At 39.2% G+C, this 27,551-nt stretch overlaps 1 protein-coding gene and 2 long non-coding RNA genes across 4 annotated transcripts in view; 2 read left to right on the top strand and 1 right to left on the bottom strand.

The window, feature by feature from the left end:
- Window positions 1–1,641, top strand: part of LOC137220014 (uncharacterized) — a 35,518-nt gene extending 33,877 nt beyond the window's left edge. The window contains exon 3 of the long non-coding RNA XR_010941412.1: window positions 1,371–1,641. This is a non-coding gene — a long non-coding RNA (uncharacterized lncRNA). The remainder of the gene's footprint in view (window positions 1–1,370) is intronic.
- LOC137220011 (centrosomal protein of 78 kDa-like) lies at window positions 921–18,344 on the bottom strand. Its single transcript, XM_067729468.1, has 4 exons — window positions 17,908–18,344; window positions 3,464–3,639; window positions 2,469–2,640; window positions 921–1,560 (listed from the first exon to the last, which is right to left on the bottom strand). Exons 1-4 carry the CDS (start codon window positions 18,121–18,123, stop codon window positions 1,297–1,299), a joined length of 828 nt encoding a protein of 275 aa, XP_067585569.1. The 5' UTR covers window positions 18,124–18,344; the 3' UTR covers window positions 921–1,296.
- A 3,867-nt stretch (window positions 18,345–22,211) lies between these two features.
- The window catches only part of LOC137220015 (uncharacterized), a 52,587-nt gene continuing 47,247 nt past the window's right edge, over window positions 22,212–27,551 (top strand). For both annotated transcript variants that reach the window (XR_010941413.1, XR_010941414.1), the window contains exon 1: window positions 22,212–22,311. This is a non-coding gene — a long non-coding RNA (uncharacterized lncRNA). The remainder of the gene's footprint in view (window positions 22,312–27,551) is intronic.

A 27,551-nucleotide genomic window follows, 5' to 3' on the forward strand; every position in this document is an offset into this window, starting at 1 on the left:
ATAAATGTATAACTGAGTCACTTTTCTGTGCAGCAGTAATTAACACAACACTGTAATTCTACTATACGTCAATAAAAAATAAAATTTTAAAAAACTGCCATAAAAATCACCACAGAAGGGGGACTTCCCTAGTGGTCCGGTGGTTAAGACTTTGCCTTCCAATGGAGGGGGTGAGGGTTCGATCCCTGGTTGGGGAGCTAAGATCCCACATGCCTTGTGGCCAAAAAACCAAAACATAAAACAGAAGCAATACTGTAACAAATTCCATAAAGACTTTAAAAATAGTCGACATCAAAAAAAATCTTTTAAAAAATCACATAAATCAGAAACAAATGAAACATAATAAAGTCCATACATTAAAAAAAAGAGCATGGGTTCTGGTCACATCCCAGCTTCCCACTTACTTACAGCTGTGTAATTCTGGGCAACTCACAAAATGTCTCCTCAGACTCCTCATCTATAAGTGGGGATGGTAATAGTTCCCTACCTCATAGTGTTGCTGTAATCCATAAACACGGTTAAGTGCCTTGGTAAATTGTTTGATGCTCTCTGGTTATTGTGAATTAAAATATGTCAATGGCTTCTGGCCATACGATTTATAATAGTTTGACAGTTAACCAAATGGTAAAACTATTCCATTTATTATTCCCATCTCTTTTTACCCCTTACCCTGTTTTGTTGTTTATGTTTTCTCCCACCACAGAGTGTTAGTTCCAGGAGAGTAAAAGCTTTATTTTGTTCACTGCTGAAAGCAATAGCACCCAGAAAAGGACTGTACATATGAAGCCCTCAGTAAACACTAGCTGAATGAATGGTGCAAACTGTCACAAGGAAAAATAAACCAAAACTTCCATTATAATAAAAAAGTATAGACAAATCTTTCTCTAATGGCTTCCAGTCAAGTATTTTAAAACACCATATGCTATAATAAAAACATAAGTAATTTATTAAAATTTGAAGGCAAAAACATAATTTTAAAAGATTTTAAAAGATTTAGACCTATGTTAGGCGTGATGGAATATGGATGCTTTCTGGAAATTCACAGTCAGATCCAAGAGTATCACTTTCAGAATGTTCTAGTAGACTGAGTTTACTTTTAGTTGTCTTTGAAGAAACAGTCACTATTGTACTCTCTTTCTTAACAGAAATGTGTTTTTTCGAAGACTCACTTCTAATTGGTTCATTAAGCAAAGAATTATTTTGCCCAATTCCTTTGCTTTTCTGCTTTACAGGTGAGTCAGAGTAAGAATGCAGGTCCTTCCCAGGTTGTTTCTTAGCAGAGTAGTTTTTGGTATATTATGCTCTGGTCATTTTCTCTGAAGAAGACCTGCTATTTCTAAGTAATTCCTCTTCTTTTCTTTGACTTCCAGTTCCAGAAATGACGTCTGCTGAAGGAGAATATGTTCTAGCAATGAAATCTTCAAAAGACTCCTGCCGCTGCTCTGTGACTGCGACCCCCAGGTTGTCTTTGGAAGTTTCTAAGGCCTCCTGAGTAGAGACTGGGACATGGAAGGAGTCGACAGGCAAAGGAATCTCAGCATCACCTGTAATTTTCTGAAACTGGAGGGAAAAACAAAAGACAAGACAAAAATTCGGTGATGAACAAAGCCAACCATTAAAAAGTAGAGTTCAAAACTTCAATGTTACTCTGTGATCTTATTATTAACACAGTCAATTGATTATTCAGAAGATTTCAGAGCCAGTTTTTCTCTAATTATATCCTGCCAAGTGATTCTCAGCTTAACCTAGCTATATCCAAGGCTATGTCCGCTACATTTTCAGACTTTGGTGACTGGGGTAGTTATTACCCATTTCCTTTCCCTCACTAAAAATAAAACCCTACTCTGTAAGAAAATTAATTTCTTTGCTATCCTCCAGGCACATGTAAACAGTATATAATATAGTTTGTGACCAGACTGTCAGTTCCCAAGACCAGTCTGAGATTGGCTGAGCTGGGCGAAGGGGGCTCCAAGTGAGGCTGGAGGAAAAGCTGACAGGTTTCCCCTCCCATTCCCATGACCAGGTGAGTCACTGTAATATCTTACGTATCAGCTATGTCAAGATTACTTACTTTAAAAATTGTATCAGTATGTGTACCTCCATTAGTGTTCCTTCATTGTTAAGCTGACTGCATACAAATAGAAACCTAGATAAAATATGAATAGAACAGACATTTATACAATTTAAAATTTGGGATATTTTCTGTAATGTTTTCTTTCTTCATTAAGGAGAGTTTGCTTTAACTCATACATTTTCTAAAGAACTTCCAGTTTTCTTATGTACAACAATACAGTATCACGAAACAGGTCCACATTTACTAATCTCAGATTTGGAGAGGACTCCAGAGTCTTCTAGCTCCCGAGCATGTGAACTATTAGAGACTGACCATTATTATTTTCTCTCTGACTTGGTCATTTCCTTTTTGCTAATCACTCTTAGAATCCTTAAGTGCTGTCCTCTCCACTTACTTGGAGATTTTGCGTTGGTCCTGGGGCACTCTGCTTTGATTCTGATTTTTCTTCTTCAAGTGCCTTCTTTTCTTCTTTAGGTGGGCTACTAACAGTAGAATTCATCTGGGGACGACCTAGTAAATGAAAATCTGACTGATCTATACCAGCCATTGTGGCCAGCTGCCCAAGCCTGGACCAGAGGAGGAAAAGAGAAAAGACAAAGGTTATTATAATCACAGAAGAGCAGTTTAGATTTCCCCAGACCTACAATCATGAAATACTTCTAAAATCTTAAAAGCCAACATCCTACTCCAGACTACAAGCCTCTCTCTCCCCCAAATTCTCAGCCCTTTCCAGATTCATCCTCTAGAAGACATCCCACTGTCTCACTAGCAGCTTCAACATGTACCATGCACCCCGTCCACTGCCAGTCACACCTCCATTCCCACACTTCTTTACCACCTTTCCTCCAGTTTCCAAGAATGTGTTTGTTCCTTCCTTCCCAACACCAACTCATTCACTGACAAAACACCACTCCATCAACTATCAATCTCCACTCCCCTCTTTCAGCAAAATTGCTCACGGTTGAGAACCACTGACCTATATCTTCCCTGCAGATTAATAATAATTTTTATGTCTAAGACAAAAATAACTTTAATTCAAACTTATCAAACAAGCAAAGTAAATGAAAGATAGGAAAATTCTTATCCATTCCCGAATATTTTCAATGAAAACTGCCTTCAATTTAGTCTGTACAAAAAACTGTACCTACTAATTACTCTGTCTACAGGTTACTCTTTTATAATAGGCTCCCCACTCTACCAAAGCAGGCTCCCCTATTTGCATTTCTTAAAAAATTTAATTCCTCCTTTTAAAACGTCAACTATATTACCTATAATTACACTAAATTTGGCTAAATAAGGCCACGTAAGTGATGAAAATTGCTCCAGTTCCTCAGCAAACTACCATTATAGTTGGAAAGAGAAGAACTCCATGAAGAGAAATGAACTAACCCAGCATATTTAAGGAGATCCAAGAAATTCTTCTGAAAAGAATTCTTCTGAAAAGAATTCTCAATGCTGCCCAAAACACCTTCATCATCCAGGATCATGCTTGTCAACGAGTGGACATGAAGGGCTTCAGACAAAGAGAAATTTATATTTCTTAACTGGGCATTTTCATGTTCCAGCTATAAAAGAAGACGGAAAATGTCTGACATGATTTTTTCTCATTGTCATCAAAAGTAGTCTTGCCTAGTTTCAAGGAACAAAACTAAAACACTCAAAATGTAATTAATCTGTAATTAAGCTAACTCTCCACCAGTAAAGACAGAGACCATATCACATAATAACCAAAACCCCCAGGTACCCAACAAAGTTTCCTATATAACGCTTAGGTGGTATATAAATAAACCAAAGTTATCGTTTTATTAACGATCTTTCACAAAAGATCACATTTCTAACTGGTTCAATTCATAATGGAGCCTCATTCCACATTAGAAAATTACCTGCTTTAAGTTTCCCTTAAATTAGAAAGTAAATTATAGAATCTGATCTGAACAAAACATATTACAACTCTGCTGGATGTTAAGAATTAACTTTAGCGAGCAAAATATCTAATGCTTACGTTTAAAAGTCCTAAATCATACCAAACCCAATTTATTAAATGTACGATCACCAATGTTTTCTTTGGCTCCTTCAAAATGTTCACTCCTGCGCACTCTTCCCCTTCCGCTCATCACCTATGCACTTAAAGCCCCCTATAAGCTCAACTCCAGTACTTCTCAGAAAGGCTGTTATGTTCATGATGCCCCTTTTGCCTTATATAAGCAGGTGCTCACCATTTATTGAATGAGTGTCCGCCAATCCAGTGGATGCACTTTGAAAAATTCCTCCCTACGCTCAACCTCTGATAAAGTATATTTAGATAGAACTTTTTAGATTATGCCCTGCTTTCATGCACATTACCTGATGTAATTCTTATATAATTTTATCTTTCATTACATTCTTAGAAGTTTTCCAATATCTTAAATTTATTTAAATGATTCACTTTCCTAATTCATTGCCAGGAGAGTCTCATTATGTCTTTTATGCTACTGTATATATAGTATATGCACAAAAAGTGCCTTCTTGAATCAAAGAATCATGAACAGGAAATAAGCTAATGTCATATAAAAGCAGGCGTGCGCATGCGCGCACACACACACACACAAAACGAGACTTTCACATTTTTAAAAACATGCTTTCTGGAATATAGATCATATGATCACTAAATACCAGTAAATGCAAAAGTCCATATGATACAACCAATTTGCAACATATTACAGTTTTAAAGTTTACAAACTATGTGTATATGGATTAAAATCAAATCGAAATAAAACCAAAATACTCCCAAAAGTATAAGAAATTGTTTACTTCATTGACTCATTTATCAGCCTTAAGTCTTATTAGTCTTTCCTCCTTTAACTGCTTTAGGCACTCCTCCAGTTTTTCCTAAACAGAGTAAATGTTATAACTAATTCGTAGTATAATATCCAAAAGCCTTTCCAGCTATAGGACTCAACAGGATTTAGGGGCAGAGCCAGAAGTGAACTCACATTTTAGTCTGCTACTGGTAATATCATACCATGCTAGTGAAATGAATTATCAAAATCTATCAAATTAACATAGTAAAGATTTATTTAAATTCCACTTTTTCCAACATAAATTTGTGGCAGCCCATCATAAAAGGCATATATGCGTATAACATAGCAAGTCAGAAATAAATAGTTAAGAACAAGAAAGAAAAGTTCTATTTTTATTTGTGGGTCTCTTTATAGTAGGAAGTCCTATTAATGAACATGCTTAACACACCTGAATTGCATTAACTGCAGATTCAAAAGAATTTTTTAAAAAAGTAATCACTTTTTTTTTTATTGCGGTACACGGGCCTCTCACTGTTGTGGCCTCTCCCGTTGCGGAGCACAGGCTCCGGAGGCGCAGGCTCAGCGGCCATGGCTGACGGGCCCAGCCACTCCACGGCAAATGGGATCTTCTCCAGATCGGGCATGAACCCGTGTCCCCTGCATCGGCAGGCAGGCGGACTGTCAACCACTGCACCACCAGGGAAGCTCCAAAAGTAATCACTTTTAAAGCAATTTACAGTCAAGCACTGTTCCTGGAGTTCCCTGGGCATTAAATCTAATTATCAAAACCCTAAGAGGGGGCTTCCCTGATGGAGCAGTGGTTAAGAATGCCTGCCAGTGCAGGGGACACGGGTTCGAGCCCTGGTCCGGAGAGATCCCACGTGCCTCGGAACAACTAAGCCCGTGTGCCACGACTACTGAACCTACGCTCTAGAGCCCCCGAGTCACAACTACTGAGCCCGCGTACCACAACTACTGAAGCCTGCACGCCTAGAGCCCGTGCTCCGCAACAAGAGAAACCACCGCGATGAGAAGCCCGCACACCACTACGAAGAGTAGCCCCCACTCGACGCAAGTAGAGAAAGCCCGAGAGCAGTATCAAACACCCAGCGCAGCCAAAAATAGATAAATAAAATTAATTTATTTTAAAAAAAAACGTACGAGGAAAGAACAATCACTAACTCCATGTTATTTTACAGATGAGGGAAACAGAGGCAGAGAAGTAGAGTAAGTAGAGCAGCACAGCCAAGGTCACACCACTAAGTAGCAGAGCCACACTGTGGACTCAGGACGCTGGGTGCCATTCCTGCTCACGGAGGTGGTAGTCTTCCCATTCACCAAGGTCACTGAAATAAAATGAACACTGATAAACTCCCTTAGGAGTTTCAGGAAATAAGACACTTCGGTCCGTGAAGGGGGGACACTGCTTGCATAGGCAGAATTCTAACAGAGCCCCTAAGACTCCTACTTACTGAAGTACACAAACCTTCCACTTATCCAATCAACCTCTAAATCTAGGTGCTGCAGTGAAGGGATTTTGCAGACGGAATTAAGGTTCAAAATCAGTTGATTTTTTTAAGATAGGGAGATTATTCTAGGTGGATATGGCCTACTCAGGCACCCCATGAAAAGGACCTGAACTCTTCCTGAATTGAAGTACAAAAGGGACAAGAGAGAGACTCTCCATTGCTGGCTCTGAAGAAGTCAAATGCTGCAGCAGGGGAGGCAAGCGAGAGGCCTCTAGGAGCTGAGACTGTCCCCCGACTGACAGCCAGCAAGGAAATGGGGACCTCTGTCCTGCAACTGCAGAATCTGAATTATGCCAACAAGCCGAAGAAGCCTGGAGGCATTCTTTCCCAGAGCCTCTGGATGCTAACACAGCCAGACTGACATCTTGATTTCAGCTCTGTGACCCACACAAACTATGGTGAACATCCAACGTTTGGGGCTCAATGTCTTACACTTAAATTTCACGTGCTTTAACACTCTCAGGAGGGAACCCACATGTTTCCGTGTGTATCTGAGCAGGAAACCCAGTCACGCTGTGCCTGGACTTCTGACCTGCAGAACTGTGAGCTAGTCAAATAGGTATTGTTTTCAGTCAGTAAGAGTGTAGTAAAAGAATCAATATCCTACTCAACCTCCAGGTTCGTGAACAAAATAAATGACTAGTCATTGTTTTAGGCCACTGTTTCGGGGTGGTTTCTTATGCAGCGATAAACAACCAGAATTCCTATACTTATGAAAACAGTACGGTATATTTATACCTTTTAACTGCTTTGAACAATCACTTAAAGAATGAGGAACTCTATTATATGCCATCATTGGGAGAGGAATTGGTATCACTTTCTGGAGAGTAGCTCTTGGTACCTAACAACAATCCTACATCAGGAGTTTACCCTAAGGAAATCAAAGATGTGGGCAAAGATTTATCTACCAACATGATGTCATAAGATTGTTTATAACCAAACCCTAGAAGAAAGCTAAGATCCTCCAAATTGGGACTGGCTTAAAGAAAAACAGCTCACCGTCTGAAGGAATGTGCTATGAAGCCACTAAGAAAAGAATGACAAGAGGTCTCAACCAGAGTTAATGAATGGGCTTCAGGAGTTCTACATTCATAATATATCTGTGCGTTTTTCCTGGGAGATGATGCATAAGCTTAATCAAATTCTCTGATGTAGAAGAGTATTTAGTGACATGGCAAAATATTTTTGATACTTTTTTAAGACAAAAGAGCAGATTAGGTGTGTGTACATGCAGAGGTGGCTTCTATTTCCTTCAAGAAGCTGTTCATTGTTTACAAACATTTGCTCAATGAACATATATTTTTATATTCAGAACATGTTTAAAAAATTGAGAGTCTAAGAACTTCAAATTCTTTAATGTTTCATTACTAAAGCCAGTCAAGTTTTCAATGGGGAAAAAGGAAAAAAAATTGCAAAATTCCTCTACTTTTAATATGATGGTTTAATCAATCTTCTAAAACTGATTTCAAAGAAATCCTAAACAAATAAGCAAACAAACAAAAAACCCTCACCACAGTCAGAGAAAAGTAGACTAAAATTCCTGACTGGTTCTAAATAGCACATCAAAGTGCAATTACATGCAACAGTTTCTCCCTCTAATGGAGGGAATTAGAACACAGTGTTAAATTTTTGTGAAAAAGTGTACTGTCCTCCTACAAAGTATTCATAATTCATGTCCCTTACATGGAAATATGGAATGAAAAAGTTAGAAAGTAAAATTGCTTGATATTCTATTACTTAAGTAAGACTAATGATAAGGCTTTGGAATAATTTTCCTTCCTGTCATCTGCTCTCCTTCCTCCCTTCTGTACACGGGCTAGGGTGATTTTTCTGGGACAAAGCTCCCATCATATTGGATATCAAATTTTATGTTCAACTTTTCTCCATTTAACATTGAAATCAATCATTTCTCATATAATCAGGAGATTCATAACCTTGATTTTTTTTGTGTGGGCTACAAAATATTCCACTGAGTGGGTTTACTGGTTAACCATTTTACACATTTAAATTCTTTCCAACTTTTCAATATTATCAGACAATAACCGTTTTTATGCATGAAAGCTTTTTTCCATATTGAGAATACGTTCTTACAATAAATCCATAAAAATGAGTTTGAGATCAAAGCAAATGAACATTTTTAAGGCTCTGAGGTAGCTATCTCCAAACTTCTTTCCAAAAGATTTGAGATTTTATACTGCCATCAGCGATGTATCACTTGGTGTATAACCTCTACTACTGTTGGCTTATTTCCTCACGTAGAGTGCAAGTTATTTGAAGATAGGGGGTGTATTTTATTAAGTGTTTATCCCCAGCACCTGTGCCTAGCACAACGTAGACAGTCAATAAATAATTGCTTAATAAGGAAAATCCCTGCCAATACAAGATGTACGTGTGTGAAAGACAGACTCTGTGTTTTTCTCTAACTGGATAGATGAAAACTTGTCATCTTCTTTAATGTGCAATTTTTTTTCTTATAATTAGCAATTAAATTTCTCTTTTAGATTATATTGTAAAAATTCAGATTCTCTGAGGCAAATGGGCCTGGCACTACCCATTAGCTATATAACCTTGGACAAGTTCTATAACTCTAGGTCTCAACTTCCTTATCTATAAAATGGAGATGAGCTCCCATATCACAGAGCTCTTGTGAGGACTACATGAGTTAAAACACATATAAAATTAGAAGAGTGCTTGGTACACAGCATATGTTCAATTAACGCTGAATGAATAACATGTGAACGCAAACAGTAGTGAAGGGCTTAAAATGAAATAGTCTCATCCCACTCCCACATCCAGCACTCAAGAAGCGACCAATTCTTTACTCAGGTTTTTAATTATAAAATAAGATATGCGTACTGAGAAGTGCACAGAACAAAACTGTCAATGTGACAAATAAAAAGAGAATACTTACATAAACACTACTCGAATCTGAAAGTATTGATACTTGTCAGCATCTCAAACCCCCCCCATATCCTTTTCCCATCACAATCTCCTTCTCTCTTCCCAGTTAAACACCATCCTCATTTCTTGACAATCCTTTCCTTTAACCTGCATGCATCCCTAACAAAAGAGTTTAGTTTTGTCAACATCTAACTTTATGTAGATGATCATAGTATATGAAATCTTTTCTATCTTATTTCTTTCACTCAACATTGGTTTAAAAAATTCATCCACATTGCAGCCTGTAGCTCTAGTTCATTCAATTTTATTGCTTGATAGTTTTCCCACTGTACGAATACACATAATTTATTAAATTTTTGACTCTTAATGGACATTTGGTTTGTTTTCAGTTTGTGCTAATGTAAATCATGGACAGGAATCCTGCTGTACCGGTTATTCTGGTGCATTTACACAGGGCGGGGGTGAGGGCTGCTGGCTCACAGGCTATTTATATACCTTCAGTTAATGGAGAGTGCTAAATGCTTTCCAAAGTAGTTGTGTTGATTTATACTCCAGTGTAAGCAGGGTAGAGGATTCCCATAGTACTCCAGGTTTACAATACCTGATAGTACCACACTTTATTTATGTATTTGTCAAACTGATTGGCATGTAGTTTCATTGGTTTTGACTCACTTTTCTCTTATTACTTAATGAAGTCGTACACTTTTCTGTGTTTACTGGCTGTTTGGATTTCCTTTTTTATGAGGTTTACGTCAACTATTGTTATTTTATTATTATTTATTTTTTTTTGGCTGAGTTGGGTCTTCGTTGCTGCGTGCTGGCTTTCCCTAGTTGCGGTGAGCGGGGGCTACTCTTCATTGCAGTGGCTTCTCTTGTCGTGAAGCACAGGATCTAGGCGGGCGGGCTTCAGTAGTTGTGGCACGTGGGCTCAGTAGTTCTGTCTCACAGGCTCTAGAGCGCAGGCTCTGTAGTTGTGGCACACAGGCTTCGTTGCTCTGCAGCCTGTGGGATCTTCCCGGACCAGGGCTCAAACCCGTGTCCCCTGCCTTGGAAGGCAGATTATTAACCACTGCGACACCAGGGAGGTCCAACTGTTGTTATTTTGAATTCTTCTCCATTTCCAAGTAATACTCTTACATGACCATTTTCTGACTAAATTGGTGGCATTATCTGTTCACTTTCTATTTTACTAAGTAAGGGTTTGGTTCCTCTACACTCTTCCTATGTCCACACTGCTCAGTAAAGTTATGTCATCATTAGTTATTCCACTGTTCATGATCTCTTTGACTTGTAGTGATATACTTAAACACCTACATTGTTGATCAACTATAAACTCTCTCAACGTCACGCTTTGTAAAATGAGGACATTCATACCATCTTCCCTTTTTTCTACCTCCTGTCTACCTTCCAAACCTAGCTTTTACATTGTCAAAGTTGAAATTTATATTCTGTTCTATGTGCAGTTAAGTCTTCTGTTATTTGAGAGTCAGTAGGCAGTAAGGTTTAAGACAACAGGCAGAGAACCTAAACTCAAAGCCTCGATCCAACCCTAATTTAGGTACAGCCTGGGCAAGTTCCTACCCTGTCTTAGCTTCCTTTTCACAAAAGTGGGAATGATATTAGCATCAACATCATAAGGCTATACAGCGGATTAAATGAGTTAATATATGCAAAAACACTTAGAGCCTAATATATACTAAGTACATACTAGTACATTTCAGTACATACCAAGTTAATGCAAATACATACTAAGTATAGTTTAGGTTAGTTATTTGTTATTACATGCAAGTTGACAATAAAAGCTGCAAGCCAAGACAGTATTGCTATTATTACAATGAAATTAATATTGCCCACTGCAGATGTACTGTCTCTGTGTATAGACTACACCTCGTTCCATACTGTGTCAGTGTCACTGCCCTTGTGCAGGGTGACCACATACCCCAAGCCGCCTTGGGCTGTTCCAGTTTATACCTGTTGTCCTGATGTTACAATATTAGAGCGCCTCCTTACACTATTGAAGTGTAAGGAGTTTGGACAAGTTCTGGTTTGGACAACAAATTAGATAGGTGGTCATTACCCCTGTGTGTCACTGAAAAGGGGGACATCTATAGTGTCAAGTTTAAGTGGATTCTTCTCTTCCTCACCAATAGTACGTTAAAAATCAACCATAGCTTAGTTTGCTTCATGTTTATGTCAGTATAGCCTTTTGTCCTCTGGAGTTCAAGTTCTTTCTCCTCTTCCTCTCCCTCCTCCCTTCCAACAGTGCCTAATACCTAGTAAGTACAATATGCCTCAAGGTGTTTCTAAGCTCTCAATCACACAATCAATAGAAGCCTATCCAATCTAGACTAGTTGCTCTCTGCACTGAATCGCTTATTACCTTCCTTCTTGGTTTATTGCCTCATTTTGCTGGATTATTTCTATAAATAGCTTAAGATGTAGCACAGGAGGTCAATTTTTCAAATTTCTTTGTGTACAAAATATCTTCTTCAGCCTCCACTTATGACTGATAGTTTGGCTGGATACAAACCCCTAGGGTGAAAATTATGTGTCTGAGAAACTTTGGAGGTATCTTTCTAATTCTTTCCAGGATCCATGGTGCTGAGGACAAGTATGATAAAGTCAGATTTTTACTATTTTTTTTTTAGGTGACCAGTATTTTTCTCTCTGGAATGGATGTATCCTGTCAGTATTTTATTCTATGTTAATTTATTTTTTCAGTATTTTAAAGTTTCACAATGAAGGGTGCCTAGGTGTGAGTCTATTCTTGTTCATCTTGCTCAAAACTTGAGTAACTATTTTCAATCAGAGGCCTGATGTCTACTTTCAGCTGTGGGGAATTTTCTTGCCCCTGACAGCTTTCCTCCATTTTTTTTCTGGGTCTGGAGTTTCTAATCGTAACATGTTGCATCTCCCAGATGCAGCCTCTCTAACTTATTGCTATTACATTTTCCATTGTGTCTTTCTTTTTTATATAATGAGAAATTTTTTAGATTCCTACTGAATTTATTTCAGCAACCATATTTTCATTTCCAAGAGACCTCTCTTGCTTTCTGACCATTCTCTTTTTAATTAACACCCTAATCTTATTTTATAGTTGCTAGCTCTTTTTAAACCTCTCTCAGGATACTAATTAGGGTTTTTTCTTAAATTATTTTGTTCCCTAAATTGTCCCTGGTCCTACTAGGATATGTTTTCACTCTTTTTCCCCCTCTCATGTTGGAAGCTTTACTCAACTATCAGGCAAATGACAGTTATTTTCTATTTAAGAATGAGTGCAGAAAGCTCCCTGAAGTCAACGATTGATTGGTTTCTTATGCAGGAAAAAGCGGGGAGTAACTGTAATAGGATCCCCCCCAAACACAATTTTCTAGGGTGTAAAAACTCACACTAGCTGCCCTAGTTCTCGCCAGTTTCACTGTTTTCAAAATGAAAGCATCTCATTTCAGGAGCGTGAGGGCAGGGCTGGGAGTCCGCTCCTCCAAACACAACCCTTCAATGAGCTCCCCTATTTCAGTCACACTTTTAACTAACTCCACCCTCTCTCCTACATGCGCATCTGAGCATGGGGCTACTTCTGCAGGTGGGGTCAGAATCCTCCTCAGTTGCAGGTGGTCCCTGTGCATATTCTAGATGATGCTTTTCCTCTGTTCTACTGCTTCGGTTTCACACTCTTCCACTTGTCTTCTGTCTTTCAAAACTATGTTGAAATCTCTTGATTGTTGTGGGCTTATATAATTAAACACTTCGATGCCATCCTTGTAGTGTCTTGTCAAAACGGAGAAGAGCTGAAAGGGTTCTCAGTGCATTCTGAATCTGCTATTCTGTGGTCCCAGTGTGTAAACTTCTTGGTCTTCCCCAGTGTCTATCATTGCTATTAGAAATACAATCTCCTGGTCTACTCGTGAAGGAAATGAATACAACACATCTAAAATGACAAGGAATGCGGGTTAGATGCTCTAGGGTCTTGTCGTACTCTGCCATTTACTAATAAACCACTTACGTGCTACAAATTGTAGGTGCTCATTTATAAAATGAAAGAGGGTAACTCTACATGAACTATAAATTTCTCCTACTCTAACATTTCATAATTTTCTAAGTTTTTTCCTTAAAATTTCTCTATATTATCATTAATTTTAATTAAAAAAATAAAATCTAACTTTCTCTTTTGAAAATCAAAGAGTTAATTCCCATAGTCCTACAATAATGGGATAATTAGTTCTGAAACCGGACAAGTTCCATACGAAAAGAAAATCATATTAAATAATTTTAAAAAATTAAACATGGGACTTTGTAGCACAAAGACAAGGTCCCCCCCAAATGGTGTTCCTTTATTTACTAGAAATGTTCAGCTCTTCATTAAAGTTGAAATAAAATAAATGTATTATTTTTTAGGTGCAAAAATTTCTTATGAAAATCCATTTTTCTTTTCTGTCCATACAAACAATAGTATGGAATGACATTAGAGGTCAGGTTTGTTTGGTAATGGAATGTAGCTTCTTGATATTTTTTTAGTTTAGGAAAGGAGAATATCAACATCAAAACTTTTTTCAACTTTACTTTTATTTAAAATGAGGCCATATTTTCCTCTTGTAAAAAGAGAGTTCAACTAGAACTGTCAATTTTCTCATCTGTAAAACAAGAGCACTGAATCAGCTGACTATATTCATTCAGAACTCAATTTCTTTATCGTATGATCACTAAGGTTCTCCCTAAATCTAATATACTAAGGTTCTAAGGAAAGGAAAATATATTGCTAACGACATGTTTTGATTTTTATTTCTTAGAGTTCAAATGTCCACCATTCACCTTGGTCTAAGCTTAACCATTCAAGGGGATACAATGCAGATGGGAGGAGAAAACAGAACCCTCACACAAGCTGTGCCGTGTTGCAATTAGCCTTCCGTTTGAAAAATAATCTTCTCTATAGCTTTAAAGTGATACCTTTGTACCGGCAATGCTTCTTGTTTCAAACAAATTTTCTCTGGCTCTTCCTAAACACTTTCTGAGGAATCATCGACCTCTTCAATTTCTGAGGAGGAAGGACTCTCTACTGTCACAGTCACAGGAAATTCTGATGAACCTGAGTGTCACAAGAAGAAGATAGGAAACCACAGAGTTGTTAAACTACAGTGCAAAGAAAGAAGACAAGATTGTATAAAAGACAACACAAGCCAGATACCAAATATGCAAATATTAGAGGACATTTAACAAAAGTGATCTGAGGTATCATTATTTATAAACGTCTCTCACTGCTCCTTAGTCTAAAACAGGCAATGACTAAGTAAAAGTACAGTAACTTATTTTTGCTATGTTACTGTACAGACCTCTGTTGTACATGGTTAAGATTAGTAATGGGAATTGCCCATATTATTTTATTAAGTTTCTTTCACAGAAGCCAAGGGAAGATCCAAGGTAACCATTTTTTCTCAGATCAACTTTAGACTGCAAATGAAAAATTTATTTTTCACTATCAGACTAAAACAGTCTGGAAGAAAATGTAGTTTTTTGGAGGAAAATACATCAGTAAAGGGACTGATAAACAATCAGAAGAATAATCAGAAAGTCAACATATCTGTGTATAATAGATGTTAGAATTTTAAAAAGTAAATCACATACACATACATAACTAAAACTGACCCATCAAAATTTCATCTTCTCATCACCCTTAAGCCAAAACTAGGGTAACAGTAATACAATTCTCCTGTCAAGCTTCACTGCCACTGCAATGTTGTTCAATTGGACATTTCCAAACATTTAAAACCTGACTTGGCCACAACCCCACAAAATTCTACAGATCATAAAGAAGTGTGCTGGGATTATGTAACTATGCAGAAGACAAGTCACTAGGACATCATTTTGACAACAAGCAGCAAACCTGCAGCACAGGAAAACCCTAACAGGAGAACGAGGTGCACACCTCTCTCTCTGGGCATGCAAGGGCAGCACTGACACCCAAGATGCTCTTCTCTCAACCTCAGCAGTGGTGTCTTTCACAGAGCAACTATGCAGTCTCCTAGAACCACTGGGAAGGAGAATCTGATACTGACAGTATTAGCTTGCCATGAGGCCAGAAGCGAGGGAACGTGTGTGGCCTTGGTGAGAGAGCAGAGGTTTGGGAGATGTTGCTTTATATTGGCTTTTCGATCAGGAATTTGTACATATAGCCCTCAAACAACGTTTCTTGAAAACATATGAACATTCTTGAGTATGACAGCTCCATATGAGGGGTCAGAAATGGCAGTCAAGTTCATTTCACTGGGTAACAGCTGATGTGCGGACTGGAGAACAGGCTTCCTTGTTTACAGACAACCACAAGGCTGCCAGTTGTGTGCCAAATCCACACAACTACACAGTTGCATTGGGAGAGCGACCAGACAAGTTCTACACAGATTTATTTCAGAGAGGGAAATGCTTCTTGTAAGGCTCTGTCAGTTTAAAAAGCAATAAGAATGACCATCCACCTCTCCCAATTCAAGCCCTACATATCATAAATATGATAGCTACACACCAGCAACTGATTACATACATCACGAGCTTTGATGAATGGCAAGCCCCTAAAAAGATATCAACAAAACGAAGTTAGATCTTGATGTAAATACATCACCAGTTAAACCCAGTTAATACAACTATTTAGTATTATGTACAGTAACCACACAGAATTGTGTATAAAAATAAATAAGCTCAAAAGAAGGACCTGGAAGGCTCTGCTACAGAGAAAACTGAGCAGAATTCAGCCGACTGGCTTGGTAATAACTCTCTGAACTGCTGAGAGGCCCCTTCAGTTCCTATGTTCAGGATGCTTGAGATTTCAGTCTCACTTCTGTAAATGGTGATATTAATCGTTCTCTAATTTACCACTCTGTGTGACGAGGATGGACCTGAGATTAAGCATCTCAGGAAGAAGATAGAAAACCACAGAGTTGTTAAACTCAAGTGCAAAGACTGGGGATTCAACACTATACTTTATGCAACAGCAATTCACATTACCATTTGGTCAGATTCTTTCAACAAAACAGAAGCTGCACTCACATGTATTAAAAGACAAAAATTAACTGCCATCTGTATTAATATGTTAATCTGCTTCAATCACATGTTTTCATGAAAGTTTAAACATAAAATCACCTTTAAGATCTAGGCCATGTGATCTGCTCCCTGCCATGTCAGATTATACCCCGTGAAGTTTACTGTCTTAAGAGTGATAGAGTTCTTTATACCTTGACAAATAACTAAAAGGAAAATAAAAACACACACACACAATAAGATGAAGAGCCTATACATTTGTCAATCTTGATTTATTTGCTTTTCTTGAGTCAATTGGAAGTTTATAGCCACATTCTTTTTTTTTTTTTTCTTTGGTACACGGGCCTCTCCCGTTGCGTAGCACAGGCTCCGGACGCGCAGGCTCAGCAGCCATGGCTCACGGGCCCAGCTGCTCCGTGGCATGTGGGATCTTCCCAGACTGGGGCACGAACCCACATCCCCTGCATTGGCAGGCGGACTCTCAACCACTGCGCCACAAGGGAAGCCCTATAGCCACATTCTTAAAATCATTAACTGCAATCTTCCCAAACAGGTAATTGATGAACTGATGCATTCTAAAACTTGTCAGTAACAAAGTGTTATTCCAGTTTACAGCAACAGTTTAATTCTATTTAGGTACTAAAACTGAATACACTGGATACTGCAAACTTTCTTCCCAACCACTCAGTAAAGTACTACATACTTTTGAGACAAAGGAAAAAAAAGAAAAACCTAAAGAGCATAAGACTCTTCCGATTTTCATTTCCAATGATACATGCCAATCTTGATGATCAATCAGCGATTTAAATGTCAACTATAAACCCAGTATTTTATTAGCTGCTATGCAGTATACTAGAGCAATAGAAGAGGGAGGACCTCAAACCCTCTGTTCCCCCAAATTGAAAGGCAGGCTTCCTGACCCCTCCAGACCACTACTGGACACAGGGAACACACACTAATGTTTCAGGACCCCAACCAACAGTCACCTGCTTTGTGATTACTTCCATGACACACCCTCACCAACACCACTGAGTTTGCTGCTCCTACGGGACGTTACATATATTTCCTATTTGAACACATACCACAGTGCATTATAATTATGATTGCAGATACATATTCTAACAATTTAAAGATCATGATGACTTTTTTGCTCTTCACATCTTGCTATTTCCCTTCCCATAATATTTCTTGAAGAGAAACCATAAAAATATAGACAAACACAAAAAACAGAAAATATACAAAACATGTGGTTTGTGGCTTAACACAAACTTAAGTAAGATTAATTCTGACAGTATCCAGCATGACAAACTTCCATGGTACATGTGATCCAGGCATGAACAACACCAAGAAAAGGCAGACAGGAAGTAACATGGTGTGTAGGAAATCACGAGACCAGTCTGATGGGAAGAGACTTAGACAAGACTGAAACTCACTTTCTAAACCACCATCTCCAATTGGACAATTCGCAAGACACTGGTGCCCCAAAGTGGCCGATTTATTCAATCCCTTTAATGGGGAGGAACAGTTTAAAATTTTACCCCTTTAGTTTGCCCCAAAAGCAACTATCAAATGTTGGCAGGACACAATGAAGGCTTACCACCTTTGTTAACATAGTTACGTCTCTCTCTCTCACAACTAGCCCACTTAGCTCCAGGTTCCTTAGCGCACCTGACGCACTTACACAGCATCTAAGAGCTTTACACAACTGGAAGGTCACATCTTTATTTCTTATTGCAGGAACACAACTTCTGGAAACTTTATTTCTGTCAAAACCTAAAGCAAAATTATTGTAAAATGAGTGATTTAAACCATACATTTTATCACCGTTAAAAAGCAGCTAAAAAGAAAAAACACATCTGCTCTGTGCTAAGGATTAGAAACGACTCCTGCCCTTAAAGCCTCATTAACAAGGGACATGTATAAACTCAAAATTTCAATCACATGATATAAAGAACCATAACCTTTATGAACAGAGGTTCCTATGGAGGCAAAAAGTTACGTCTAAGCGACGGCTTCATGATAAACCTGAAGTACAATCAAGAAAGATGAGGCTATGCAGAGTTGGAGGAGGAGGTGCATTAACTGCAGAGGGAGCACCTGTGCAAAGACACTCAAGCCTGACTCCTGCTGGTCACTGTAAATACTGCAGGTGGCGATGACTAAAGGCCAGGGGTCCAAGTGTGAGAAGGGACAGAAAATAGAGATGTCGGTCGAATCAAGCCTGGGAGAGAACATGGCTTGTATCCCACAGGTGATGAGGCCCGGGGCTACCACTGGCTGAGTAAGGGTGCCTCCGCTGATTAGAGAAAGGCACCCCGCTGCTGAAGGACCAATTAGATAAAGGGAGTGATCACAAAAAGCTCCCCTTCCTCAGGGCCAAAGAGCCCCAGGAGGCTCGGTAGAGCACAGTTCAGACTACACGCCTCTGGGCAGAGCACAGACTGGGCGGCTAGTATGCACTAACTCTGTGTGGGCAAGCCATTAGCAGCATTATTTTAGGCGTATCTTTTCATGTTAGAAGATCACTCAATCCCAGTAGGCAGATGAACTTAGAGGAACTGAGTCCAGGGGCCGCGAAACCACCCAGGAGCTTCTGCCATAGTCCGGGCAAAATGCAATGTGGATGAAGAAGCAAATTTAGGAAGAGGCCAAAATCTACAAGCTGGACCCACTGGATGCAAGACATAAAGAAAGTTCAGTGAAGGAACTCTGAAGAGAATGGGCTCTGCAATAAATTTTTCTTACAATCAATGTAAAATATTAGGCAAAATTAAGTACTGTGGTCTTTAAGGTCCCTTCCAGCTCTAATTTCTTTTGATTTCTAACTTATTACTCTGGTTAAGTAAAGTCCCTTCAGAGGTATGGAACAGTTCCTACACCTGAATGGGATGCAAAGAAAAATCTGATTTCTCTTCACTAGGGGATGAGTTGAACTGTCCTTGCAGAAGAGATAACACATGGTGTGAACCCCAGATCCTAGAAAAAGGCCAGGCACACGATAAGTATTCAGCTTTTTGAAAACAAATGAACAATCATTTCCTCTCCTAAATCTTCACACCCTTCCTCTGCTGGCTACTTTCTCTCAGCTTATAAACATCCTCAAATATACTCACTTAAGAGAGGCCCGTGCACTGCGATAAAGAGTGGCCCACACTTGCCACAACTAGAGAAAGCCGTCGCACAGAAATGAAGACCCAACACAGCCATAAATAAATAAATAAAATTTAAAAATGTATATATATATATATGTATATATATATATATATATATACTCACTTAAAAAACTCTCAGACCTATGATTCTTTGTATCGTCTTGTGGGTAACCTAAGTATCTCACATGCCTTCAAACACCTGTCCTCCCAAAAAGCCCAGATCTGAACCTTGGGCCCAGACCCGTCTACCAGGCCCCTCTAAAGCACTGAAGATGAAGTAAGATCCTCTCGCCACCCCCAATCCCTTCCTACTGTGCTCTGTATCTCACAAAAAGATGCAGCTGTAAACTGTCACCCACGCTTGCTGCCCTCCCTTTTCTAACTGGTCACCAGGCCCCACCCATTCTCTCTCGGATCTCCAAAATGCAGTCCAACCTTTTATAACTTAAGTGGGACCTTTAGATTACAATTCACGCTGCACCCAATCAACTGCCTTCCACATGGAGGTCCGAGTGAGCCTCTAAACCAGAAGTCCATCTTATTGTTTATTAGGGTTTCCCACAGCCTTCAGGATAAACATCCAATCTTCTGACAGGACAAACAAGGCGCCTTTCTGTTGGGCCCCACTAAGTTCTCAGTATCAACTCTCATTTCTTTCCCAAACCCTGAGTTCCAGTCCTGTACATTAGTTTTGCCATATTTTCTTACATTTCTCAAACTTCAACACACTGCTTTCTCCTGCCACCCCAGGAGCTTCTACATATCCTTAGAAAGGATGGCACTTCCTCCAAGAAGCCTACCCTGAACTTTCCCTTCCAAGTTTCTGTGCTCTGCAAAGGGGAAAGATGGCGGGGAGGGATACATTAGGAGTTTGGCATTAACATATACACACGACTATATATAAAATAATCAACAAGGACCTACTGCATAGCACAGGGACCTCTACTCCATATCCTGTAACAAACTGTATGGGAAAAGAATCTGAAAAGGAATGGATATATGTATAACTGAATCACTTTACTGTACACCTGAAACTAACACAATATTGTAAATCAACTATCCTCCAATATAGAATAAAAATTAAATTAAAAAACAAAAAGATTTTGCGCTCTGTAGCACCAGAACTCACTTCTTCCAGAGCACTGACTACTGTGCTTGTGTTTACCTGCTGCCCAGTAGAAGGGGAGATTACCTAGGGCAGAAGCATCGTCTCCAGCAGCCCCTGGTTCTGACAACTCATTCAAGTGCCAGGATACTTTACACACATAAGGTGCTTAATTAATTGTAAGAACCCTCAGAAAGAGTGGTTTTTAATGTCATTTTACAAGTGTGGGGATTGCAGTTCAAAAGTAACCTGCGCAGGCCACAGACAGCATAAGCCCTGGAATTCAAACCCTAAGCTGCCTTCACACCGGTGCTCTTTCCACTATATGATATGACTATTGAAAAAAAGACTTTTTTGGGCTTCCCGGATGGTGCAGTGGTTGAGAATCTGCCTGCCAATGCAGGGGACACCGGTTCGAGCCCTGGTCTGGGAAGATCCCACATGCCGCGGAGCAACTGGGCCCATTGAGCCTGCGCATCTGGAGCCTGTGCTCCGCAACAGGAGAGGCCGCGACAGTGAGAGGCCCGCGCACCGCGATGAAGAGTGGCCCCTGCTCGCCGCAACCAGAGAAAGCCCTCGCACAGAAACGAAGACCCAACACAGCCAAATAAATTAATTAATTAATTAAACGAATTTATTTTTTTAAAAAAGATTTTTTTATCCTGAGCCCTGTTTTAATGGAAAGGAAATGAAGCTGGGATATATCAATTTCCTAATCGCTTTGGTCTGTACCAGGCAAAGTCATTCAACAGACCAGGTTACATCTGTGGAACAATTAACGATGCTCCAAACTGTGCTAAGTGTTCTACATTGCAGAGTCTACAAGCATTAACAGAGTGAGTCCTTGTAACCGCCACAGAGAGTGGGTCCTGTTAAGCCCATGCTACAGATGAGAACACTGAGACCTAGAAGCCTTAAGGCACTCGGCCGGGGTCACCGAGCTGGCAGGAGTCCTAAGCCGCACGCCCTGTCTAGTGCACGCACACCCGGGCACTGGGCACCGATTCTAGTGCCCACCCTCCACCTTGCACCATCTAAAACCCCGCTTCGCAGCGCCCACACGAGAGCCCCTGGAAGCGGGAACTACAAACCTGTCTCGCCCAGCCGTGGCTGGAAGAAGCTCTGGATACAGATCAGGGGCAGAGGGTGCTCAGGAGCGGCGCCCAGTCCACCCTGCGGAGGCGGTCGGCGTTAAGTCCAGCAGGCCCTCCCGCAGGGAAGGGCGCAAGGCGGGCAGAGGCACTGAGTCCTGCAGCGCGCACAGGTCCTCACAGCGCGGGAAGAAGTCGGCCGCGGTGTCGCCGCGCAGCTTCACCGAGTGATCATGGCCCGAGCGCGGCTTAGGGGACGCAAGCTGTGGAAACGATGCCCACACCCGCCTGGGGGTCCTCGGCTCGCCATGAGGTTAGCCTCATGGCTCGCCTCCCGGCCCCTCGGGCGCTCACCGCCCTGCAGCGTGCGCAGGATCCGCGTCGCAGCCAGACGACGTAGGGCCACGGGCCCCAGCTAGGCCAGCACCTCCACGCCGCGCTCCCGCGCCACCTCCCGCGGCGAATCGCCGGCCCTTGGCGCCAGCCCCATCGTCCTCCGCGCGCGGGGATGCGGTTCAAACCGGCAGGCGGCTCCGTGGGGGCGGGGCTCGAGGACGACTGCGCGCTCGCCGTGCGTCCGCACGCAGCCTCGCCTCACATGGGGACGCGGCCTGAGGAGCAGGGGCGGGAGCTTTGAGACTAGGGCCGCGCCAAAGGTGGGAGGTGTGGAGAATTTGGGGTTTACAAAAAGCGTTTGCTGACTCATCCAGTGAGACATGGTTGTATCAATGCATTTTAAAAGTAGTACAACTCCCGATAAGTGTCTGTGCTCGCCCTGCCCAGGAGAGAGCGTGCACTCCCTGAGGGACTCCCTGAAAGGCTGAGTGAACTTCTGCCTGTGGTCCCTTACCTGGTGCACGGGTGTGTGAATTTCTGCGGTGAGCTCTTAATTTCTGTAGTTTCTGCTGACTTGACACGGTGGTTGGCAAATGGTGACGTATTCCATGCATTCACGACATGATCGTGGTTACTAATAATTACTTTGTTCTCTCTGCATGTCTGTGTCCTAATATTTTCTTTTTATAAGAACACCAGTCATATTGGAATAGAGCCCACCCATCTGACCTCATTTTACGTCAATTACCTATTTAAGGGCCTTATCTCTAAATACAGTCATATTACGAGGTATTGGGGGTTAAGACTTCCACATATTAACTTGAGCAGGACACAATTCAGCTGATAATAGAAGGTAAGAGTAATTTAAGCAAGTAAGTAACTATTTCTTAAAGTGAGTTGCTTAAAGATATGAATTTACTCAAGAAGAACAGGAAGAAATTACATAACACTGTATGTTATACAAAGATATTAAATTAATCATCATAACATCCTGTGAGATGGACATTAAATTAGACTAAGCAAGATTAAGCAACTTATCCAGAATTGCATAGTTGGTACTTTCCAGAATTTAAACCAGGTTTTTTCCCAGTTACATTCTACATTATATCTTCATTTCATTATTTGAAATGAATTTTGAGTCTTCATTTTGCTTAGTTTCTGAAGTTATATGGGGATAGAATGGAGTTGGATATTTTCAGTGACATTCACACATGGGGAAGGAAATTGAGTCCAGAAGCTTCAGCAATGTTTCCATGGAGAACGCTAACAACAGAACCAGAAACACTGTTATCCTTTTGGTTCAGTCATCTTTCGTAACACACTACAAGAATTAATTTTAAGAAGCCCAATGTTTTCCAAACTTTCACCAATGGGTTCTGTGGGGTCCTCTAATAATATCTAAGAGACTTCTTAGTTTCACATTCCAAGCCACTTAAGACCAGGAGTTCTGATTGTTCTTTGTGAGAAAATCAAGTGACAATCATAGCTCGTAATTTAGGATGGTTTCTTCAGGGCCCAGGCAAAACCTAATACACAGTAATAATCATTGTTAATTGCATCTTTGACAATGATTAATCGGGTATCAAAGAGGTGTATAAATTGGGAGAAATTATGATCAAAGAGAAACATAGGCCACAGATGCTCAATTATTTATGAGTTTAACTTTGGTTAAGCTAATTTTCCTTCTTCTAGACAATTTCCAATTCATCTCTGCAAAGAGACCAGAATAACCACCTTCCAATACAAGATTTATTGTGTTCCTTTAATTAAGAGCCTACAGTGACTTCGATATTCACTCCACGAAGTTTTGCTATGAGAGAAAAAGAGCCATTGTATTTTGTCTTGAATTAGATATGCCACCATACTTGGCTTACCTCATCTTACTGGAAGCACTTTGAGGGCAGACCCTACAGTCTTGTCTTATTACATCCTCTACAGTAATAAAACCAAGGGAATCACACATAGTTACAGCTGGAAAAACACTTGTTCTGGGTTGATATTTTTAGACTTTACCACCAAGACTTTATCACCAAGACCTATATTTAGAGTCTCTAAACAGAAGACCTTCTTGCCTTCCGTTTTCATATTGACTAGGAATGTAAAGGGAAGAACTGAGAAGTAGCCATAGTCTGCTAGCAGCCAGCACAGATAAATCATCTGCGGAGGTATTGTTTCTTTCAAAAGATATAAACATAAGAGGAAGTCCTAGAGTTTGTAACAATTGTGCATAATAAAATTCCATGGAAACCTAGAAATCCAGTTGCAGATCAGTAACATATTGGTTAAATAAGCTGTTATGTTCATGCAGTGGACAAGTGTACATACATTAAGAAGAACGAGATACTCTTTTCTATGAGATTCTCTTTTCACTGAACTCATCAGTGCTGCAAAGACAATGTTACATAATTCTTTTTCTTTAACATTATATCAGGCATCTTCATCTTGTCCTGTATTTATTGCCAGTGTTACTAAAGTTTATCATTTACCTCTTTCTCTTTTAGATATATAATTTCGTCTTACTGTAGAAGCATTCATCAATCCCTATTTTACTCTTTCTTTTAAATTAGAAATGAATATTTAATTTTATAAAATATCTTTGGAGGATATTTCAAGTGATTGTATAGTTTTGTTCTCTTTTGACCTTGTTATATGGTAAATTATATTTTGTTATTTTATATTATGCTATTTATTATATATGGTATTATGTTTACTAATTACATTTATTATATTATAATTACATTATAATTAAGGTAGCATTTTGTTTCAGATAGATAAAACAACCAGTGGGATAGGAAACATCTTAAAATTAGATGCAAGAGCATAAGAGATTTGAGATTAAAATAAAATTCACATTTTGGGTCAGTAGCAAAACTTATTCAACAAAATGGGAGAATATGGCTATCATTACTAAATTCTAGATACAGCAACTAGTTAAAAGTAAAAAAATAATGAAACTGTAAAAGTATCAGAAACCTGGGAGACTTGAAATAAATTATTCATGAGGAACACCTTTCTAAGATTCAAAGAAAAAAAGGATACATTTAATTATATAAGAATTAAAATTTTCCTCATGGCAGAATGCACTACAAAGGTCAGAAAACAAGCAAAAGAAATTGGGAAATGTATTTAGAAATGGATATGCTTTCTTTACAACTTTTCAGAGAAGCACACGTTTCTTTTTCCTTTAACCTGTTATGTGGGTATTAATCTGTAATATAAGTGCATAGTTCCTTTCCTTTCATCTGTAATGTGAGTGTCAACATGGGGCACTGTTTCCAAGCACAGACTTTGGATGTTCCTGTACTGGTTCCATCACTTACCATCCACAAAAACTTACAAATGTTGCTTTACTTTCCTGGGGGTTAGAGTCTTAGCTAAGAAATGGAAGCAAAATAGAACTTTCCCCCAGGGATGATAGAAGGTTTAAAGGAGTAAATATGTAAGTGACTTAGCACAGTGCCTAGTACAAGAGAGATCAATATAAGTACTTATCCATTTTTTAAAGAGACAGATGAAAGAAATAAAATGTGGTGACTTCAATCTATTGATATATATTCTTGACATTAAACTACCTTTTCATTCATTGGATGACCTAACTTACTCATGCTTTTTCTTACTCTAGTGAACTTGGGTAGCTAATATCGTAGATCAAAATTTTTGCTTTTATACTTACAAGTAAATTTGACGTGTAAATTTCTTTTTCCTTATAGTCCTAATGTATTTTCAGTATTAGGATTATATAGACTTCATAAGATGAATAAAGGAGCATTCTTCCTTTGCTACTCTCTAGAAGTTTTTCTTTATTAATACTGATGTTATCTGTTTAATAGAAGTTTGATAAAATTCCCCACCCAAAAGATCTGGGTGGGTCTGGTATTTTCTTGGTGAAAGATTGTAAACTATTGACTTAATTCCTTTACTGGTGCAAGAACTCCAGCTGCAAATTTCCTCTTGTGTCAGTTTTGGTAAACTAGGAGCTAGGAAACTGTCCACTTTACATAAATGTTCAAATTTACTGGCATTTCATATATTCTCTGTTTTTACTCTCTACTATGACATTGTCCTGATTCTTTCTGTGTATTATTTACTTTTGTTTTTGTCTTGCTTAATCAAAGTGTGTTTTTAAAATATTTTCAAAGAATATTTTTTGACTTACTAAATCACCTCAATTTTATACTTTTTTCTGTTTTATTAAGTTCTGCTCATATCTTTATTATCTAATTTTTCTATGTTCTGAGGGTTTATTGTTTTGCTCTTCTGATGTCAATTAAAACACTTGGTTATTAATTTTAAGAAATCTTTTTAGTTATAAATAGTTGAACTTTTTGAAGATTCCAGCTTAGTTGTAAGTATCTAAGGGTCAGCTCCTCCTCATAGTTGCTGGCCTAAGGCTTAGTTCACCCTATAGCAATGTATATATTGACATTTTTTCCCCTCCACTTTCTGTGTTTTGCTACTTCACACTTTTCTTTGGCGAGAAGCCCTCTGAAATATCCTTTAGTTATTTTACAGCCAATAAGTCTTTAAAATATGTGTATTTTTTAAGAGAAATCTACTTATATAATTAGGCAGAAAATCTGATTTGCCATATTTTTAAAAACAGCATAATTTCACTCTTCTCCATGATTAATCTGCTGTTTACACAACCTTTGAGTTTTTAGCTTTATCAATGACATGTACTTTAAAAATGTTTTAAAGATCCTACCCAGTCTTTTAAAACATCCTTGCTCCTTGTTTCAGTTCTAGTTTTATGTATATTTTCTGCCTTGCACCTGATCATTCCAACATTCAATGGATGGCCTTGGGAATCTAATTCTGGTATTGATTGTTTTTGCTGATTCTCTCCCATTGTAGCTGATTTCTTCATGATTGTGTAAATTTAGATCATGAGCTCATGTTTAGCTAAACTTTATCTGTGGGAACGCTATAGGCCTGGGTTGAAGGTCTACAACTCCAGAGAGTGTTTAGTTCTGTGTTTGGAATACCACCAATCTGGGAGCATTTTAAGGTAATTTCTTACCTTCTGTTTGCAAGACCACAAATAAATTTGCAACCCAAACACTGTGAACACAGATCTGGGGTTCAGAATTCTCAAGATTTCCTACCTGTTTCCTACCCAGAGCAGAGGCCAAGAGAATTTGGTCTTAGTCTCCCTTTGCCAGCAGATATTTTTTTTTACTGACACACCCTTTCATTAAAGGTGAAGCTAGAGATAGATAGGTTTAGTTCTAACTTCCCATCTAGTAGGGATGGAGTCTTACTTCCTGCCTCCCATGTGGTCATGGCCATTTAAAAACAAGTCTCTATACCAGGTGTGTCATTCAACTACGGCCTGTATTCCAAATCCAGACAGCTGCCTACTTTTTATGGCCTATGAGCTATGAATAATTTTCACATTTTAACTGGTAATATTTTAAATGGTTACCTAAGTACCTAAATAATATCCTCAATTTTGCCTCTTTGGTCCACAAAGCCTAAAATATTTGCTATTTTGCTCCATAAAAACAGGATTGCCAGCTTCTGTTCTAAGCTATCAAGATCTTCAATCCACTCTTAATAT

The sequence above is a fragment of the Pseudorca crassidens genome, chromosome 2, assembly GCF_039906515.1.
Source record: "Pseudorca crassidens isolate mPseCra1 chromosome 2, mPseCra1.hap1, whole genome shotgun sequence".
NCBI lineage: Eukaryota > Metazoa > Chordata > Mammalia > Artiodactyla > Delphinidae > Pseudorca > Pseudorca crassidens.